General features: G+C 45.6%; 1 protein-coding gene and 1 non-coding gene across 2 annotated transcripts; one reads left to right on the top strand and one right to left on the bottom strand.

Annotated features, from left to right (window-relative positions):
• Positions 1-388: 388 nt before the first annotated feature.
• Positions 389-527, top strand: LOC133908118 (small nucleolar RNA Z247). The gene has a single exon (XR_009908089.1). It is a non-coding gene; the product is annotated as a small nucleolar RNA Z247 (small nucleolar RNA).
• Positions 528-15,310: 14,783 nt separating this feature from the next.
• Positions 15,311-19,829, bottom strand: LOC133907293 (uncharacterized). The gene is made up of 10 exons (XM_062349291.1): positions 18,374-19,829; positions 17,540-17,647; positions 17,409-17,450; positions 17,233-17,328; positions 17,072-17,164; positions 16,873-16,983; positions 16,737-16,769; positions 16,597-16,647; positions 16,442-16,519; positions 15,311-15,634 (listed from the first exon to the last, which is right to left on the bottom strand). Exons 1-10 carry the CDS (start codon positions 19,673-19,675, stop codon positions 15,590-15,592), a joined length of 1,959 nt encoding a protein of 652 aa, XP_062205275.1. The 5' UTR covers positions 19,676-19,829; the 3' UTR covers positions 15,311-15,589.
• Between the last annotated feature and the right edge of the window lie 1,631 nt (positions 19,830-21,460).

The raw sequence follows: 21,460 nt of genomic DNA, 5'->3' as shown, positions 1-21,460 counted from the left end.
GGTCCTCCCAGCGATCAGGGGCGTGCAGCTCGTCGGCCTCCTCGATGGTTCGTCTTCCTCACCACCGGCCACCATACAAATTGCAAGAGATAACAACTCTGTTGACACTGTGCCCAACCCGGCGTATGCGACATGGATCGCACAAGATCAGCAGGTTTTGAGCTATCTTCTTGCATCTCTCTCAAGAGAGGTGCTAGCTCAAGTCGCGACGCTAACAAGTGCCGCTGAAGTCTGGAAGGCCATCCAAGAGATGTTCGCCTCCCAGTCACGTTCAAGAATCATTCATCTTCGCTCCAAGCTGACAAGCACGCGTAAGGGAGACACGTCTGCAGCAGCGTACTTCTCCAAGATGAAGGGGTTTGCAGATGAGATGGCTACTGCAGGTAAGCAGCTTGATGATGATGATCTTGTATCTTATATTCTTACTGGACTTGATGCTGAATATAACCCGCTCATTGAGGCGGTAAGTGCAAGGATTGATCCTATCAGTTTAAGTGATCTTTATGCTCAACTTCTATCTGCTGAGGCACGTTTGGAGGCACAGAATTCTCAGTTTCAGATGACAGTCAATAATGTTTCGCGAGGAGGACGATTTCGCGGCCGTGGAGGTCGTGGCCGTGGCTATGGAAACAGAGGAGGCGGACGTGGTGGACATGGCCATAACAACAGCAATGGCTCATCAAGCTCAAAGTCAGTGTGCCAGCTCTGCTCAAAAGTTGGACACACTGTTCATCGATGCTGGAAAAGGTTTGACACAACCTTCATTGGTGAAGAGAAGACTGCAAATACAGCTGTTACTTCATATGGCATTGATACAAATTGGTATACAGACACTGGTGCTACTGATCATATTACTGGAGAACTAGACAAGTTGACCACACGTGAAAAGTACAATGGACAGGACCAGGTCCATACAGCTAATGGTTCAGGTATGCCTATTAATCATGTTGGGTACTCTACTGTTCATACCCCAGTTCGTGATCTCTATCTTAATAATGTTCTCCATGTTCCCAATGCCAAAAAGAATCTTGTCTCTGTTCATAGACTCACCTCTGACAATAATACTTATCTTGAATTTCATCCTAATTTCTTTCTGGTCAAGGATCAAGCAACGAAGAAAACCCTTCTACAAGGCAGATGTAGAGGTGGACTTTATCCTCTTCCCGCTTTGAAGAAGTCATTCTCCTCAAGACAAGCTCTTAGTGCAATCAAGCCCTCATCAGAACGATGGCACAGTCGGTTAGGTCATCCTTCATCTGTCATAGTTAAAAAGGTCATTAGCAGTAATAATTTACCTTGCTCTCAAGAGTCTAGTATAGAATCAGTGTGTGATGCTTGTCAACAGGCCAAGAGCCACCAGCTTCCTTATCCAAAGTCATCAAGTGTGTCTAAAGTTCCTTTAGAACTTGTGTTCTCGGATGTATGGGGACCTGCACCTATTTCAGTTGGTAGAAATAGGTACTATGTAAGCTTTATAGATGATTATAGCAAGTTTACTTGGGTTTTCTGTTGAAAAATAAGTCTGACGTTTTCAGCAAATTCCATGAGTTTCAGCAACATGTTGAGAGGCTTTTCAATAGAAAAATTCTAGCCATGCAAACTGATTGGGGAGGTGAATATCAAAAACTACACTCTTTCTTTCGAAAGGTAGGAATCTCCCATCTTGTATCTTGCCCTCATGCTCATCAACAGAATGGGTCAGCAGAACGTAAGCATCGTCACATTGTTGAGATTGGTCTAGCTTTGCTTGCTCATGCATCTATACCACTAAAATTTTGGGATGAAGCATTCCTGTCTGCAGCCTATCTCATTAATAGGCTCCCCTCCAAGGTCATCAATTTTGAGTCACCTATGGAACGTCTCTTTGGCCAAAAACCCGACTACTCCTTGCTGCGTGTGTTTGGGTGTGCTTGTTGGCCAAATTTGCGCCCCTACAACACAAGGAAACTACAATTTCGATCTAAAAGATGTGTTTTTCTGGGCTATAGTAGCCTCCATAAAGGATATAAATGTCTTGATATATCTACAGGCCGAGTCTATATTTCACGGGATGTGGTCTTTGATGAGACTGTTTTCCCTTTTGCTCACCTACATCCCAATGCAGGTGCTCAACTGCGGACTGATCTCCTTCTCCTTCATCCCACTTTGCTAAATCCTGAACGACCTGGGGTTACTGCAGTAGATACTAACATGACTAATATAATTCTTGAAGATGTCTCTGAACAGGGCCTCAAACAGAGTGGTGCTAACACTACAAAACAGATGAGCTGGGATCCGCCTGCCACAGATGATCAGCGCACAGGCACAACAGCCGGAGCGGCTTTACCTCGGGAACGAGACTTGACAGACGCAATCGATGTCTCACATTCAGTGTCTCCGGACGTGCCTCCAGGCGCTAGGCGGGACGTGCACCCGAGCATTGATGGTTCTGCGCACCGTCCTGCGACTGGGAATTGCTCTGCGCTTCCGGACGTGCGCCCAGGCGCTGAGCGGGATGTGCGCCTGAGCATTGATAGCTCTGCGCCTCCTGCGCCTCGAAGTCGAAGCCAGGCGGGAAAGCTTTCTGGTGCATGTCCTTTGGACCCGGCTTTTGCGGTCAGTCAGCATTCTACGCCTCGAAGAAGCCAGGCGGGGAAGTCTTCTGGTGCGTGTCCTTTGGATCCGGATCCGGCTCTTGCGGTGAGTCCGACAGAGCAGCTTTCGCGGCTTCCTTTAAGTGCGTCGCCAGGAGAAACACTGTCATCGTCAGACTCTGTGAGTATTTTAGACACTCGAGGTAATGATTATATGCTGCATCTAAATACTGGAGATACTATGGTTACACGGCCTGTTACACGATCTCAGAACAACATTGCTAAACCAAAAATATTTACCGATGGAACAGTGCGATATGGATTTTTCAGTGTTGCAGGACAACCTCAAAGTCTGCAAGAAGCACTTGGAGACAGCAGATGGAAGCAAGCAATGGAAGACGAATATTCTGCTCTAATGAAAAATAAGACATGGCATTTGGTTCCAGCAAAAGGGGCCAACAATATTATAGACTGTAAATGGGTCTATAAAGTAAAACAAAAATCCGATGGCACAATAGACAGGTATAAGGCTCGCCTGGTTGCAAAGGGATTTAAACAGCGATATGGTATTGATTATGAAGATACTTTCAGTCCTGTTGTGAAAGCTGCGACTATACGTATTGTATTATCTATTGCTGTTTCTAGGAATTGGTGTCTTCGACAGCTAGATGTCAAGAACGCGTTTCTTCATGGTGTTCTGGAGGAAGAAGTCTATATGAGGCAACCACCTGGGTATGAAAATCCTTCTTATCCTGAATATGTATGCAAACTTGATAAAGCGTTATATGGATTAAAACAAGCGCCTAGAGCATGGTATTCTAGATTGAGTATGAAACTGCAACAACTCGGTTTTACTGCTTCAAAGGCAGATACTTCATTGTTCTTATATAATAAAGGTGGAGTAATTATATTTTTGCTTATATATGTGGATGACATAATTGTGGCAAGTTCTTCAGAAAGTGCAGTTGAAGCTCTTCTTCAAGATTTAAAGCTTGAGTTTGCTCTAAAAGATTTAGGTGAAATACATTATTTTTTGGGAATTAAGGTGAAGAAAACTAATGGTGGTATTATTCTCTCTCAAGAGAAATATGCATCTGAATTACTAATTCGAGCTGGGATGAAAAACTGCAAAGGTGTGACTACTCCTCTTTCAGTATCAGACAAACTTTCAATTACAGAAGGAGAACCTTTAAATAGTGAAGACTCAACAAGGTACAGAAGTATTGTTGGTGCTCTACAATATTTAACATTAACCCGTCCGGACATTGCTTTTGCTGTCAATAAGGTATGTCAATTTCTTCATGCTCCCACAACCTTACATTTGACAGCTGTCAAAAGAATCTTGCGGTATGTCTCTCGTACCATATCCCTGGGTATAAAGATCAGAAAGTCTTCGTCACTGTTAGTAAGTGCCTTTTCTGATGCAGACTGGGCAGGATGCCCAGATGATAGAAGATCTACAGGAGGATTTGCAGTATTTTTAGGTTCAAATCTTGTATCCTGGAGTGCTCGTAAGCAGACTACAGTATCAAGATCAAGCACTGAAGCAGAGTACAAATCCCTTGCTAATGCTACAGCTGAAATTATCTGGGTTCAGTCTGTTCTTGAAGAACTAGGAGTGTCTCAGTCTAGAACAGCATGTCTTTGGTGTGATAATTTGGGAGCAACCTATTTATCAGCAAATCCTGTCTTTCATGCACGGACCAAACATATTGAGGTTGACTATCATTTTGTACGAGAACGAGTGGCAGACAAGCGTCTTGATATAAGATTTATATCTTCTGAAGATCAAGTTGCTGATGGATTTACTAAACCTCTTACTGTTCGGAAGTTAGAAGATTTTCGACGCAATCTTAACTTAGTAAAGTTATGATTGAGGGGGGATGTTAGAGATTGAGATATTTGTGAGTTGGTTACCGATGGTTGTGGTTTAGATGGAGATAGAGATAGCACAAACTGAGCGCATGTTGTAGATAGACTCAATCTCTCCATTTGAATCGAACTCGGTACAATCTGTAAACGCCACGCCAGGGGCTGTTCCTGGCCTATATAAACACGCACAGCGGCCCGAGAGGGTTACAACGCTTCAGCAATTTCTCAAATAGTTGAGATAAACGATGTATACGTAGTATGTTTTCCAAGTTGCATTTTTCATAAATGATAGCACCGCCTTTGCAGTCACCCTCTTCGCTGGGCCACGGCAGGGCGAGCTTGTCGCCGATGCCGGTTGTTCTCCTAATTTCGTAGCTTTCTTCCACCGTAAATCCTGCGCTCACGTCATCGAGCCATCCGTCGCCCTTCTCGTGGTGTGAATCCTATCGCCACCATTGTAGCCTCTCTGTGAATCCTGTCGCCTGCATCCGTCTAGCCATCGCCGTTGTAGCCACATGACACCCACACTAGGTTGTCGCTGTCCTCATTCGTGCGCGCAATTATAAATGGCACTGGAGCTCGAGCCTCGTCGTCCAACCACTCTAGCGTCTCCCTCTTGCGCAACCCCTACTTAAACCGAACCGCCACTACTACAAAACTGATCATAAATAGTGGCTCGTCACTACCGGTTATCCAAGAATCAACAGTACACCTGTATCACTACCGGTTCTTAAACTCTCGCGCTCAAACCATAATGGAGCCGCTAAGAACCGATATTGATACCGAGTATCAGTGCTGGTTCTAGCCACGAATCGTCGTTGATGATGCGGACCCGAATTTTAGTTCAATCGGCCTTTGGCTTACGTCCACTCAGCCCGTTCACATCCACACGCTGGTATTTTCGCCCCGCTCAATCTCCTCCTTCATCTGCAGAACCTTGTTCTCTACCCCCTCTCTCTCCATACCTTATCTCTTCCTCCTCTCTCTCCCATGCATGCGCGCATGTTGCTTCTCTCCCCCCATGCATGCGAATGTGCAGCGAAGCTTAGGCTACGGTGGGCGTGTGGCTGAGCGCGGCGGCGACCGAGCGGCCACATGTGGCGGCTCTGGGTCAATCCAGAACCGGCTCATTTTATTTATTTTTTCTTCTCAAAACATCTATCATTATCGATTCTAAACCCAAAAATAAGTAATAGACACCGATTTCAGTAAGGACTCTCGGTTTTAAAATGATATGTTTTAAAACCAGTAGTAATCACCAGTGCGCCGTCGCGCCCACGTACCCCCGGGTCTCCCTCGCCTCACTGCCTCCGGTGGCCCACGCTGGTCGGAGCACCCAGCCTGAGGTCTCCGCCGTTTGAACTCTTGCAGGTGAACAGAGCAGCGTTCATGGTTCGCCAGTGCTGCAGCTAGCGGTGCTCGCCAGAGTTCGCGGCAGTCGGCAGTTCGGTACGATCGGCGATTCGTCGTGCATCTGCCAATCTGCCTCGTGAACTCGTCCGTGCATGCTTCAGCCTCGTGCGGCGTGCAGGAAGCAAGAAACGACGACGAGGTTCGGTGACGTGGTCACCAGTGTGGAGCAATCGGAATGGATGGTTGCTCGTCAAAACCGGCCCGCCCGGTGGCGTCAGTTACGTTGATGCCGCGCGCCGCCGGCCGGTCGCCCCCGCATGAGAGAAAGAACGCCGCCGGGGCGGAGCGGCCGGCGCTAGTGCCTGCCCAGACAGACACAAGGGTCACGGACTCACGGCGGGCTCCACGCCGGACGCCGCCCGTTCTCCTGCTCCCAGTCTATAGCTCGGCTAATTCATGGTGTGCTGACAAAGTTCTTCCAAGAACATTGGCAAAACGCAATCGAACGCACGGGAGAACCCGAGAAGCTAGAAAGCAAGGCTTTGACAGGAGGAACAGGAACAGGGACACCGGCAGAAGCTGCTCGCCTGCTCCCACCATGCATCTGCGGTTTCACCTTTTTTGCTTCTCTCGGTACAGATAATTTTTGGGTCTGAAAAATTTCACCTGGTGTTTCTCCATTGTCTGCACGTACGCGGAGTGGGCGGCGCTAGTGCTTGCCCACACAGACTGATGGGTCACGGCGAGCGTTTCGCCGGACGTTCCCCTGCTCCCCGTGGGCCGTGTGCAGTGCCATCAACAATGGATCAGTGCGATATAGGGAAGAAACGCGAGTTATGCAGGAACACATACTTAGCTAAAACAGAGGTTTTCCCCATTAGATACGAAGAATAGCCTTTGGAGCAAATCTTTCTTGATTTCCCAAGCAAGATCACAAATTTACTGGGAACATATTTTGGCCTGCCGCTGCTGTCAGTGACATGGGAACCAAGGGTCCCGAGTCCCGAGATCAGGACAGCAGAATACCACGTGGCGCCTTTCCTCGGAGACTATCTTCCCGAGGTCCGAGAAGACCAAGTTCCGGGAGAGAACGCTCGGGGTTATGAACAGTGGTCCCCGAGTACCCGAGTTCCCCGAGGACCCGAGAAGTACAAGTTCCGGGAGAGAACGCTCGATGTCATAAACAGTGGTCCCCGAGTACCCAAGTTCCCTGAGGACCCGAGAAGTACAAGTTCCAGAAGAGGACGTTCGGGGCTATGAACAGTGGTCCCCGAGTACCCGAGTTCCCCGAAGACCGAGAAGATACAGTTCCGGGAGAGGGCACTCGGGAATATGAACAGTAGTCCCCGAGTACCCGAGTTTCCCGAGAAACGAGAAGAGACATATCCGGGAGGAGGCGCTCGGGGATATGAACAGTAATCCCCGAGCACCCAGAGTTCCCCGAGGACTTGAGAAGCCCCTTTGCCGGTAAACCCTATAAGGGCTCAGCGGTGAGGTGTCAATTGGTGAGAGGCCTGATGCTGCATTTAAGAGGTAGCGTGGCCTGTCACTTCCAACCACTCCCCCCGCGCCTGTTGTCAGTCCCTGCCAACTCCCGTCAGAGAGGCGTGGGGGCATTTAATGCGACAGGTCCCATCGCACGTCATCCTGCGCGGTTTGGAGATATCGTCGCAGGGCTCGAGGCTTATCGCCTGCCCCCCTGCTGTGTCAGGTCCGCTCTGACCGAGTAGGCATGCGGGGTGGTTCGGCAGCTACCCGGTGGACCCTCCTCTTGCAAACGGCTAAAACCGTGCGTAATGGGCGACAAAACCGGCCGGGGACGCACTTTTCAACCCTTGTAACACCAGGCTGCAGCCCATGAGAGTTGCTTTCCATTTATGGCTCATAGGGACTCGTGCCCTCCTTTCTAGGCACATCAAGCCACCCTGACGGGATATAAAAAGGGGAGCGCACCCCGGAGAAGGAGAGGAACCCCGACGACGGACGACAGACAAGCTAACGAAGTCAGGACACACGAAGCTCGAAGCAAGACCGAAGCTCTAGACTTAGACAAAATCCTTGTAACGCAAGAGATCCACAGAGAGGCATTCCCAGATCATTTATAGCATACACACAGGAGTAGGGTATTATGCTCCGTGCAGTCCGAACATGTCTACAATCCCTCGAGCATTTACTCCACTAGCATCCGATCATCAGTCCCACTTGCATCCCACATACTCTCATTTAATTCACGTACGAGGTAGATTTAGAATCATCCCCCTGGCTGAATCTCAAAAGGGGTCCCTCAGGATCCCCGCTTGAGGAGTTCATCCTCCGACAGCTGCACACGCGAAAATTAAGGAGGGTTGATGTCCAGCCTTTGCTTGATAAGCTCGGGCCCGACTTCCCGGATGTAAAGGAAAATTATTCTCAAGAGCAGGAAGAGAAACTCTTATTAAATCTATCCTCTCCTCCTAACTGATATATCATCTAACAGTTTTTCCTCTGAAAAATGGTTAACCAAGAGGATTAACATACGAAGATCGTTCCTTTGGCGAGGAGATGAACCTGAAAATGTTAACGGTGGACATTGCCTACTAAACTGAGCCATAGTTTGCCGTCCAAAACACCTGGGAGGGCTTGGGGTATCAGACTTGCAAAGGTTTGCCAGAGCACTATGCCTCCGATGGATATAGTTCCAATGGAAAAATAAAGATAGACCTTGGGCATGAATGAATGTCCTATGACAAAGTAGATAAAGACCTATTTCACACCTCAAAGAGAGTTACGGTGGGTCGAAGAGAAAAGGCTTCATTTTGGCTCTCAAGTTGACTTGATGGTCAGGCCCCCAAAACCTGGCTCCGGCCCTTTATGAAATAACCAAATGGAAAAACATTACCGTACAGAAGGCCGTAACAAATCAATATTGAATTGCAAACTTAGGTCACCTCACAACCCAAGAAGAACTTTGACAGTTTGTAAATCTTTAGGAAAGACTACAGAATGTCACGCTAGACCCCGGTGTGCCGGACTCAATCACTTAGAGGTGGACTAATGACGAAGAATACACCACACAAAGTGCTTACAACATTCAGTTTGAAGGTAGCACACGGAGACCAGCGATGATGCCAATTTGGAAGGCATAGACGAAACCCAAATGCAAGTTTTTTTGCATGGCTGCTGTTGCAAAAAAAAAAAAATTCTAACAACAAATAATCTTGCGAAGAGAGGATGGCCCCATGATCCAATATACAAGCTTTGCCGAGCATAAAATGAGACCCTGCTCCATTTGTGCAAAAATTGTTTTTTTACAAAAGAGGTGTGGAAGGAGATCACCACATGACTCAACCTCCAAAACCTACCAGACATGGAAGAGCAATTGACAATTAAAAGATGGTGGCACCAGGCAAGAAAGAAGATCGCACGACATCAACGACCAATCTTTGACGCATTGCCATCTTCTTTTAGTGGAATATTTGGAAAGAATGGAACCGGAAAACCTTCAAAAACACACAGTTTCAGCGACAGAAGTGGCTTATCGGATCAAGGAGGAGTTTGATCAATATCGTTTAGCTTCTGTTTTAATTAGTTAAGCCATCCTTTTCCTTTTATGCGGTTCCTCTGTTTAGTTTGGGTTTTGAGTTGTTCTGACCGGTTGTAGCTGTTGTATTGTCGACTAACCCCTGTTTGTTGGCGGTGGGGGTTTGCAGCTAGGTTGAGTTCCTCCCGGTTAGGTTTCGGTGATACCGACCACTTTCTAAGACTTTTTCGTTTACTCTCTTTTTATCACTTCTAATATAAGATCGCTAATTCTCTTGTTTTTCGTTGTCCAAAAAACTTACATAAAGGGACATTACAGCAGATGGCCAGATACATGTTCCTGATCTAACCATGCTGGTGTGGGGACGAAGTGCTTCCAAGCATGAACGCGATCCATCACAACGGGCCAACAAATCCCCAAAACATCACTATTTGGATGCAAAACGAGGTGTAACATGAGTTCAGGGGTGCTCGGTATTTGGAACACCGACGAGAATTTATCTTTTTTAGTTCTCCCTCCATAGATTGTTTTTCCGAGTCTCAAATTTCGTTTGGTGTTTCAAAGTTGCATTGCCTATCCCTGTGAATTTTTGCAGATTTTTTCATCGAGATTTGACAACGAGACCGGTGGAGATATGAGGTCATCGGTGGACGGTGTTTCAAATACCGACCACTCCGAGTGAGCAGTCAACGCCCAGGACGCCGCGTTCTCCCTCTTCAGCTCCGCCACGGGGGCGCCGCTCATCTCCATCGACGGCTCCACGCTCACTCTCCTCCGCGCTCTCCTCCTCCCTCCTCGCGACCACGTCCCGCCCGCCGGCCACGCTCGCGCTCGCGCCCTACGTCACGGAGGCCCACCACGCCGCGCTCCTGTCCATCTCCCGCGTCCTCGTCTGGAACCGCACCAGGGCCAAGTCCGCGGCCCTCGTCGCCAGTCTCCGCGAATCACACCCAGCCGTCGCCGTCGAGGAGATGGGCACCATGGACGAGGCGGTGGCCGCGGCGGATGAATCACACCCAGCTTTCCTACTATGTATTTCACCAGAGAGGATTTCCTAAAACTACAATTCGGAGTAGTGAGCAGAGTTTATTGGCACTTTGTTCTTATGAGAAATAGACTGATACAAGAGAAATCTGAATGGCATTGTCAGGATGTTGCTGATGACACTGATTCTTTGCGAGAAGAGTTGTTTCCAGTCAGGCTGTAACACCCTACTTCCAACTGAGCCTAATCATCCGAAAATAGGAAAATTTGGCAGCATTTCCTCTGTAGAGCGGTATAACTGACCATAAGAAACAAAGCTCAGGCAGTCAAAACAGATATAACCAACATATAAATAACCTTCACGACGCTACCAGCGTCTCACCACAACATATACCAAATCAATCGCCAACCCATCAACAAAGCTCAACTCAATCACTGGGTGACTATCGGCTTTGCGGTGAGGGCGTGCGTGCAACTACCCAGATCCAACCCCAATGCACGTCAGTAACTAAACATACCTGTAAAAGATTTAACAGGGGGTGAGACAAGCTCAGCAAGTAACAGCTATGTATATAAACACATCTCACTTTATCTTGAAAGTATTTGGAAATACACATCCTTCTCACATCAACAAGCCAAAAAACTCATGGTTTTTAAAGAGGTTTTTACTTTCAGAATATTTGTCGAGGAAACGTCAAACTCCATCCCGTTCTTTCACCCAAAATGGCATTCAAATCCCCAGAATTCTGTATTCTCCAAAAAAAAAATCATAAAGAGAGATGTATGAATGCCATGATGCAACTCCATTTGAGAGTTGGACGATACCAACATCTCATGCAACTCCATGTACCGGTACGAATCACGCACGATGGCAGTGATCGGCCTTTATCACCATATGAAGTGCATAAATGCATATGTATGCATGTGAATTGACGTCAATTCTTTATTCCTTTTTGAATAGCTCATGATGAAAACCACAACTGATTCATGAAAACAAACTGATTCATGAAGATAAAGGCACAATCCAAATCAATAAGTAAAGCATTGATTTAAATAATCGAATGCAACGACATCCATGATTTAAATGGAGCAGAAAAGAAAACCATATACTTTAATTTTATTTGCAAAATAAGTAAGACATGAATATAAACATAGCACGGAACTACACCCCCACGTTACTTGCCTTTTACCAAAAGCGACGAATCCAAAGCAAATCACGACCGCCTAGAAGAGGTACCACCTGTACAGGTATGTTATTAGCACTAAAACACATTTAAAGCACATAAAATAATGAAGCGTCAACCCTACGTCGGAAAACGTCGCATCTACGCCGACATTTCGGATAACTGAACAGAGAGTTGTATCACATGAAATGATACACTATTTCCAATTTAAGGTTGAACTAAAATCCTCATTATTTAGATTTCACTTCGAAGAACTGAATACTGCAACTCGGATGTCGTATTTTCGAGTCAACCACGATTATCAAAATGAATCGATCTATTGATCACATAAAATGATACGACACGAATAACTGAGTTGATTTAATCCAACCACAAACAGCCAGAAAATTACCGAAAATTCACCTTCGAAAGTTTGACGACAAATCCGACGAAATTCCGAAAATTTCCAACTTTTTCCCTCTTTTTTTTCTTTTCTTTTCTCTTTTTTTTTCTTTTTCTTTCTTTTTTTTTCTTTCCTTCTTCTTCTTCCTTTTTCTTTTTCTTCTTTCTTCTTTCCTTCCTTTTCTTTCCTGGCTTCTTCTCTGCTCTGCGTCGCTGGCCGCTTCGGCCGGCTGGGTGCTTCGGCGGCACACCAAGGGAGAGGGAGAGGAGCAGCCGGCGGCGCGGCTCGGCACACGGCGGCGCGGCGCGGCTCGGCACACGGCGGCGCGGCTCGGCACACGGCGGCGCGGCTCGGCACACGGCGGAGCAGCGGCGGCCGGCGGGCTGCGGCGGCAGGGGCGCGCGCGGCAGCGGCGGCGGCCGGCGCGGCGGCTGGCGGCTGGGCTGCGACTGCTGGGGGCGGCGCGGCCGGCGGGTGCAGCGTCCGGCTGCGGCGGCCGGCGCGGGAGCGCGGGAGCACGGCAGCGCGGCGGCCGGGGGAGAGAGAGAAACGAGAGGGAGAGAGAGAGTTCGAGAGAGATGCACGGCTCGAGTGTCTGGATGGATCGGGTTGAGGACCGATCCATCCAGCACTTATTTTTTTTTTCAAAACAACGAACGGTCTAGATTTTTTTGGACTCGCTACGGGTCCCAGAGTGCCCGAAACGGACATATGAATAGCAAAATGAGTTCGTCTCGACGAGATGAACGCAACCGCGGTTCCCGATCGGCCATCCGAGCGACGGATTAAAAAGTCAAAATTTTGGTCAACTTCTCTCTTTTTTTTTCAAACTTCAGTATTACACAGGCTAATTCATAAAGGTAATATATCTTGAGATGAGATCATCAGAATGGTTATGGTGCAGATGTTGAGCAATATGAGTATCACTGTATGGCTGCACAAAGAAATGGAAATTTCGATTTATCCTAAAGGAGCTGTCCTCTCATGCTTCCAGTTATTTCTGGCGCAAGGGGAAGTTAAATGCCACGTTGCCGAGATTAGTTGCTATGCTTCTAAAGTACAGCACAACCTTGTGTTAACTGATGAAGCAAGTGTTATAATCCTTTTTAGAGCCGGCTACATGACAATGCCAAGGTATGTTAGCTACAAGCTCCTAACGCCACAGCATTCGGGCAAAATGGAAGAAAAATCAGTATTCCTATGCACACTCTTGATGTCTTTGGAATTCTGATTGATGGACATCTATTGGTAGATATGTTGAATGAACATCTGCTGAGCTTGGAGAGACCGAGCAAACGGGCCCTGTGCTGCATCGTTGATGCATTCCACAATCAAATTGTGATAAGAAAAGAGGATTGGAACCGAATATGCAAGCTGGAAAATAATCGGTGCAAGCATTGGGCCGAAGATTGTTTGTGCACCCCTTGCAATCACAAAGGGTAGCAGCAGGTTGCAGATGACACTCTCAGAAATTGGAGGTGCACTACAGGATGTCTTTTCAGGCGGCAATGCTGGGTGTAAATTGAACATCAAGCATGATGTCCATCGTAAGGAACTGACCCCATGGACCTATAAATCAACTGCTGGCATCAAGGAACTGCAAGTACCGTGGGATCCTGGCATCTCTAATTTTTCTTCGGTGTCTTCACGGCCTTCTTGTCATCGGCTCGGACAAGCCGAAGCTCTAGGGGAGGAATGTCACAGACTACTCTCTCTTCGGCTTTGGGCTTGGGCTCCCAATGGGCAAGGCCCAGCTTGGACAGCAACGTGGGCATGAAGCGAGATCGATCGTGGAAGCGAAGGAACCAACAGAGAACGAACGGAACGGATCCTTCTTCCTCCCCCATGCTTTGCTTCCTGTTCCCTAATCACTGCTACCGCTGCTCTAATCCCCAGTTCTATCTCTCAATTTGTGTCCCAAGCACTTGTACCCTGTGAAGTTTACCAATCTATCTCTGGTTGTTTGTATTGGATTGATCGGGTACGTAACGAGTTCAGAACTTTTCAACCGATCAAAGCGACCAAATGAGAGGAGGGGACGAGGACGAGGAGGTGGTTGTGGTGGTTACCTAAGCAGCGCGCTGGAGTAGAGAGAATCGGGGTTGCTGCGATGGTCGTCTGGGAGGGCGCGCCGAACTCAGGAACCGCAGGAGCTCGCCGCTGGAGCGGAAGATGAATGCGGCGGCGGAGGCAAACGGCGGCGTTCCGAGAAACCCCACTCCCTCTCTATCACACACACAAACGGAGAGAGAGAGAGAGAGAGAGAGAGAGAGAGAGAGAGAGACACCGCGTCGGGGTTTTCGGGGCAGAGCCGGCTTCTCTTCCCGCTGGACAAATAGCGTAGCGTGGAATGCTTCTTTTGGCGAGGTTTTTTATTTATATATTTTTATTTAAAAAATTGCAAAACTATAGGTTCCTTTTGAAATTGTAAATCTATACGCCTGTCGCCCGTTGGAATGACAGCAAAAACATATTGTCGTTCGATCGAACAGACGACATGTTTAAAAAATATTGTGTTTCAATATTATTAAAATTTAAAATACTATCAAAATAGTTATAAAAAATTATGAAAAAATCATATGAAGTAGAGCATTGAACCATAACATTTTTTATTTTTAAACTTGCCATCCTTCTAATGAGCGACATATGTATATATTTGTAATTTTTCAAAATAAAAAAATATAATTTTGCAATTTTTTTAACTTGAAAATATATAGATAAATAAAATCTCTTTTGGCAGAATTTGGGCCCCCCGAACAGACAGACGGACAGGCCTGACAATAGGTTGGGTTAGTATCTGATTCGGGTTGGCAATGGTGATTGTTCCGTTCGTTTGGTCGGTTATGAAGAACTTTTACGCCAAATTATATATCTCGGTTTCATAGTTATTAAAAGCAAATTAACCAAACTGAAAATATAAACCAAACCTAATTGACCATATAATATTTCGGTCGGTTTATTTGGCAGTTGCTAATGGTGATATGATATATAGCAACAAAATGTGCAGAAAAAAAAGAATACTGCTTTCCTCTAGAGAAAATTATTACTATATTTTACTCGTAGTTCATAACATCGACACGGTCACGGATACATACCTTTGACAATTACTTTTTCTAAGCACTTACTATAAAAAGTTATTGAAAAGTATAGAAGTATTTGTTATGACAAATCTGACTTAATATTCATTTATATAAGTGGTCAAAGCTTCTAGTGTTTGACTGCTAGCATTCCTACGCCACGTCTGTTGAGAACGGAGGGGTACTAAACAAGACCGTCGATGAACACTAGACACAGCGAACCATCTGAAGCAACTACTACAGCGAATATAGATAACACATTGGAGAATTCTTGCCCCGAGCATCTGATCCAACCGAGGCTAAGCCGGGCTGCCGTCAGGTCGAGCGGACGCGGCATACGGCAAGAATCACGAAACCACACCACGTTTACACGATAACGACGCTATTTCAAATCAATTAGGGCTTCCAAATCAGTTAGGCATACATGAAAGGACTAAGATCACCGGCCACTGGATCAAACGGGTTGTTGGGCCATATATGGTAGATGCTGAAGTTACAACGTTGACTTAGTATCTCAAATTCAGGCACGCAATCGCATCGCAGGTATTCTCGTGTGTCGGAAACATAAGCGTAGCAAACATATCTATAGCCTGAGGAAGTTTGTAGGAAACATTAATCCACTTTCTGGCTGCCACCCTTTTCCTTCAAACATCCACTTGCTGCCCTGACTCTGCTGATGCTTGCTCAACCTGTACATGAAAGCAAACAACCATCAATAACGAGTTTCACGATAACACACATATACCATGATTCTAGGTCAAAGGAACTTTGCTACACTTTGGTACAACGGTAATACAAGAACGGTCCTTAGCCAAATTGGTCTTCTGAGAGCTCTCCTTAGTGCATCGCGTTGGTATTTTCGAAGTTGGAGAACATGCTCTTTAACAGAAAAGAATGTTGTACTGACTATGACAAGCTCCAAAATTTATCATAGCCTATATATGCTACGTGTAGCACATGAAGAACAATAAGGAGCATCCATCTAGTATAATTAGGGCAGACAGCTATACAGATTTCTGTGAACTGCAAGTGAAGCTTTAGATATGATTGAAATATGGAACACATCAGCATCAGTACGATGTAATGCAATAACTTGGGCAAAATGCTAGATTTTTATTATTTGTGGCCAATCACAGATGGCAAAATCAACCTTGAACTTTGACAGAAATAAATTTGTAGTATGCATAAATGTTCCAATCGATTAAGATGGCACTTGCAGCAGATTGAATTATTTCTTTTACTATGCCTGCAGTTCGAGGTTATAATAACCTAGGCCAAAGTACCAAGATCTTGATTCGAGAATCAGGCAGGCTTTAGAGTTATAACCTTCTAGGAAATAAGGAAATAGCAGCAGACAGAGTATAGAATTCCAATAAATAGCATGATGGCAATATTAACATCCTCCATTTGTTATTAGGTAAACAACAATAACATGCTGTAAAAAAACAATAAGATGTAAAATATTTCAGCATTTATCAGTAAAATTAAGATACTACCGTGGGAATCAAACCAATAGCTTGGGCAATAGCTATCTTCTTTCGGATATAATGCTCATAGAATTTTGGTCTTTCCTTCTGGAAAAAAATGAATTGCACTTCAGTAAACTATCTTTAAAACAAGCATGCAGATGAAATTTCATGAAGTGAAGTACCAGCTTTTTAACTGCCTCTATAATCAACTCATGAGCTTTATCCTCTGCAACCTAAGGTAGGCAGACGTACGTGTCATCAAATATAAGGACATATTCCAATGGATTCAACTTGAATGTTAGATACACAAGACAATACTTACATCACTGGTAATACTTGCCGTGCAAGTATGAAACTGAAAATGACAAAAAACCAAAGAGATTATCATAAAAACACAGATGAAAATTTGAAGATACGTTATGAATTTGCAAATTATCTGTGAGGAACAACAGTTTTACCTCTGTTTCCATGTCCGAAAAGTCATTGTCCAGCGCATATTTCATTCTGTTTTGCCGAAATGGAAACTTGTCCAGTTTGTAAACTTCCTCCAAAGCATCTCTGAAACTCTTCTGAGCATCGTTGGGAAAAAGCATCACTACTAAGAATATACGACATTCATAAACACAAGCAAAAGACTGGGAAACGGTGCTGAGTAACCTTTTGCTTAGTGACCCGCAGCCAAATCTCAAAGTACACACCATCCAAGTCCTTGAGCCAAAAAGCATCAAAACACAAGTTTTCTTCACATTCCTGATTCAAATGAAATTGTTAGTTACAACCCCCCTGAATTAAATTAGCGTGTGTGATAGGGATCGTACATTGAAGCCAGTATAAGCCAAATTGGGAGTGATCTTGGAAAAGCCAGTTGCGATCTTTATTGCTTGATAGGCTCCTCTGGTGTTTATCTTTCCCCACTAAACAACAGAGTTAATATGGTGCTACAACAAATATACACACCGTCATTCCATGATCTTTATTGTATGGTCTTACTTACCTTAAGAGATGGCACCTCGATCAGGACATAATCTTCCATCCACTGTCTCCAGATTAAAAGGTTGTTAGTCCCGGTAAAAATTCAAAGCGTTGTACAAAATATTAAGCTTTGCTTGACTTCATTGAGCATACCTTCAGTTTTTCTGATAATTCTTTGTAGTAACTGAGATATTCTAGTTCAGCCTCATAGCTGTGAAAATGCATGCGGTACTGATCCCAATTGAAATACTCACAACCAGCCTACATTGAAAAGGAAGAGGAAACCTATGATTTAGGAAGTTTTGGGGGATGACAAATAATAGATTAAACTGAACTAAGAACTTGAAGATACAAGAACTAATTTTGTTTTAAACAAGATTTTGTAAAGGAGTGTAAGAAAAGGTGTACTGGTATTCATCAAAAGTGGAAGCAAAATTTAGTTAGTTCTTTTTAAACAAATTCGTTTAGAGGTAATCACAGTACCATTCTATACTGAAATACCTAAGATTGTTTCATAAAGAAAATAGAAGGTAGTGAGCAGATAGAGGAGCATGAAACAGAAAGAACAGGTCATGACTTGACAATATATTTGAATTAGTCAAACTAGTGAGTTTATCATATAAGTTGATAAATTGATGGGCTTCATTTTCCAGCAACACTGTGAAATATTTTGTGTAAGTCAAAAAATATTAAAGCTCAGTAGATGTAGCATGAACTCATCCACAACACATTGTAAATCAGTCTAAAATCTGGATCCTTAAATAAATAAACATCTTTTTACTTGCAAAGAGAGACAGCGAAGAAATCCCGCAAAGATTTTTTTCATCGTTTATATATCATGACTTGAAATTCTGACTAAAATGGTGATCGAATCATAGATCTGGAGACTATTATGTAGGATTCTACCCATCAGTCATACTGACACAATGGAACACAAAAACAAATAAATAATTGCAGAATTATTCATGCATCAATGTATATACATACATAATTTCGAGGGACTAGACGTTGGTAGTCATCCAGGTCTGGAAGCCTGCAGAGATCAGGGGGGAAGGACCAATCTAAGGTGTCATCTTTCCAAAAGTACCCGAAACGTCTTATCTCTTCAGGGAAGTCCTTGTATCTGTTGTAGTAACGTGCATGGCGAGCGTAGAGGAGAGTCATCTGCTCATCGTCCAGTTTGATGTAAGGATTAACAACAGGATCACGAGGCAGCTGCATTAAGTATTCATAGTACTCGTCACCGCTGATATCCTCTCCCAAGCCCAGATCATTCAGCCTTTGTATTGCATCGTTCGCTTCTTGTAAATCTTTGCCCTCCGTGACATGTACAACAGTATTCTCATTCGCAGATTCTTTACAATCCTGGGCAGTGCTGTTGTCATCCAAGGAACGACAGGTTTTGGCATCGAGACGTCGGGAGCTGCTTGTTGTTCTGAGCTGTTGACTGGCTGTGCGTAGGGAGGAATTCCTTGGCAATGATTTGTTACTTTTGGTGTGCTTCTCTCCGGTAGTGACTAATTGTGTCGCTATGCCGACAGCCCTGCGGACTCGAATGCCCGGTAGATCACGTCGTAGCCGAGAGGGCCCCATCTCCTGCTTTGCTTGGTGCATTTGCAGTATTGAGCCCTTATGCACTTTCTCCTTTCCCGGTATCTCTGCATTCAGGCCCGTCTGCTTTGCCCGGTGCTTCTGCAGCTTCCATCCACTCGAGCTCATGCTCGCCTTCTCCTTTGCACAATGCTTGGCGGCGGATTCTCTCCAATCGTGGGCAGTAGCGTTGTGATGAGGAGCATCCATGGAAGGGCCAGCGTTGGCATCGACATTGCTGATATCCAACGACGCGAAACAGCGGGAGCTTAGTGCATTGAACTGCTGACCTTTCCGCAGGGAGAAATCACTGCTGGCGGCAGATGCATTACTCTCTGTGTTCTTCTCTCCGTCAGCTTGTGCCTGTGTGATGGTGGTGGTGGCCGGCATCCGACTCGGTAGCAGAGAAGGGATCTTCGCCTTCTCCTCCTTTCGATTCCTGAGTAGTGCCCCACCACCTCTCGAGACCGTGCCGGCCTTCTCGTTCCCGCGGCGGAGCTTCTGCGGCGTCGTCTCTTCATGAACCAAGCCCCCCTTACCCACCGCCACCTCCTTTGCGCGGTGCTGCCTCTGTGACACCCCACCGCTGGTCGAGCCCGTAATCCCTTCTGCGCGGCGGTGCTGCTTCGGCGGCGGCATCCCTCCTCCACTCGAGCCCGCGTCCGCCGCGCCGCAGTGCTGCGGCTCCGGCGGCGGCATCCGTCCAAACCCTAACCAAATCGAGATGGGATCGCTTCCTTCGTGATCCGCGGATCACACGTCCTCTCGAGTCGCCCCGTACGATTTGGCTGTCGCCGCCGCGGGAGTATGTGATGCGGCGGAAACGGAGGAAGCGGGAGGGGCTAGGGAGGAGGAGGCGGTGGGTGCGGCGTTCTTTCCTTCGACTCCCTTAGTTTGAGATTCTGAAAAGCCGTTTTAAAAGTTAAAATAAATGAGTAGATAAATTAAATTTTTTTACCATAATTTATAAGTTGTCCCTTATTAATTTTTTATAAACTAAGATAATAGAAAAAGAAGGAGTACTCGCATAGCTATGTAAAAATTAGCTACTAGTATCATTACTATTTTAAAACTATTTTTTTTCACTCCCCATCGTTCTAACCTATTCGATCGTCTTCCAGCCTAGACGTATCTAAGTCCCTGATGCCATCCCCTATCACCCCTCTCCTCCACCGCCGCCCCCTTTTCGCCATCGACGCCCGTCGATCATTGTCATCGCCCCCTCCTCGCCGCTCTATACCCGTCCACGTCGCGGCCCCTTCAGCCACCATCCACACTGTCATCTAACATTGTAATTAGCACATTAAACCTCACATGAGGTATTACGGATATTACACAACTAAAGTAAACATTCAACCCACTTTAGAATCTAAGATGCCAAATAACCCTAAGCTTTTAGACCTTTAGCTTTCTAAGATACGAAATTCAATTCGAAACAAATAGCTATCATGCCATAAAAACAATATCTAGAAAAATCTAGCCATTAGATTGCTCTAAAAAGTTATAGGAAATAGACAATCATACAAAATTATTATCGTAAGAATTAAGTCAATCGGATATATGAATTTAAAGATATGAAATTCGCAAGTAAAACTGTGATGAAAACAGAACAAATATAAATATTACAAGAATTAAAAAATTTGAACAATTAAACTTTTTATAATATTACTTTGATGCTTAACGATGATTTTGGATGGATCCAACCAACGCAAATTGCGACGATTAAAAAGCTACAGCGAAAATCACCGCGAAACAACGAAAGCAATAAACACGGAGAGAAACTTACTCGACTTTAATCTTCGTTGGATGGATGAATTCTCAAGATGCATTACAAAGTATCCTAAAAACGGTTCCCTCGAAATCCCCTATGCTAGATTAGTTTTACTCTAATCCCTATTCCTCGGGTACTGTTCCCGTCGGCTCTGTTCTCGCACAGCACCAACCAAATCGGCACCGTACTCCACTATTTATTACCCAGCCCAGCCGATCGAATCCACATCGGCAAGGACTCCAGATCGACACGTCTCGCATGGGCCTCCTCGTCCTACGGGCCGCGCACCCCGCCTGGTTCCCACGCGCCACCTGTGTGCGCTGGGCCGCGCCTGCAGCCTGCTCGGTCCACATGGACCTCTGCACCGGTCGGCCACCTCCTGGGCCTTGCGCACCACGCCCACGCAGCAGCCAACCGGCCTGCACACCACCGACTGGCCACCTGCATGCAGCCACAAATCCCTTTTTTATTCAATCAACCGAACAGCCAACAGGCATGCATGCATGTCTCACTGCCCTTTGTTGATTCGTCAACACCATTAATCCTAGCTAATTAGCCTCATTAATATACAAGGCAATTAGCTAACGGTCCCATTTTTTATTCCATAGCACACACGCATAAATGCATCGTGGAATAAATTCTTTGACGACAAATCCTACGTGACGCTCTGATCTTTTACACCATAGTCCACGTCTCAAGGTGTAATTCTCTAT

The sequence above is a fragment of the Phragmites australis genome, chromosome 24, assembly GCF_958298935.1.
Source record: "Phragmites australis chromosome 24, lpPhrAust1.1, whole genome shotgun sequence".
Taxonomy (NCBI): Eukaryota; Viridiplantae; Streptophyta; class Magnoliopsida; order Poales; family Poaceae; genus Phragmites; species Phragmites australis.
The sequence above is the reverse complement of the archived record's forward strand: the minus strand, read 5'-3'. Positions and strand labels throughout refer to the sequence as shown.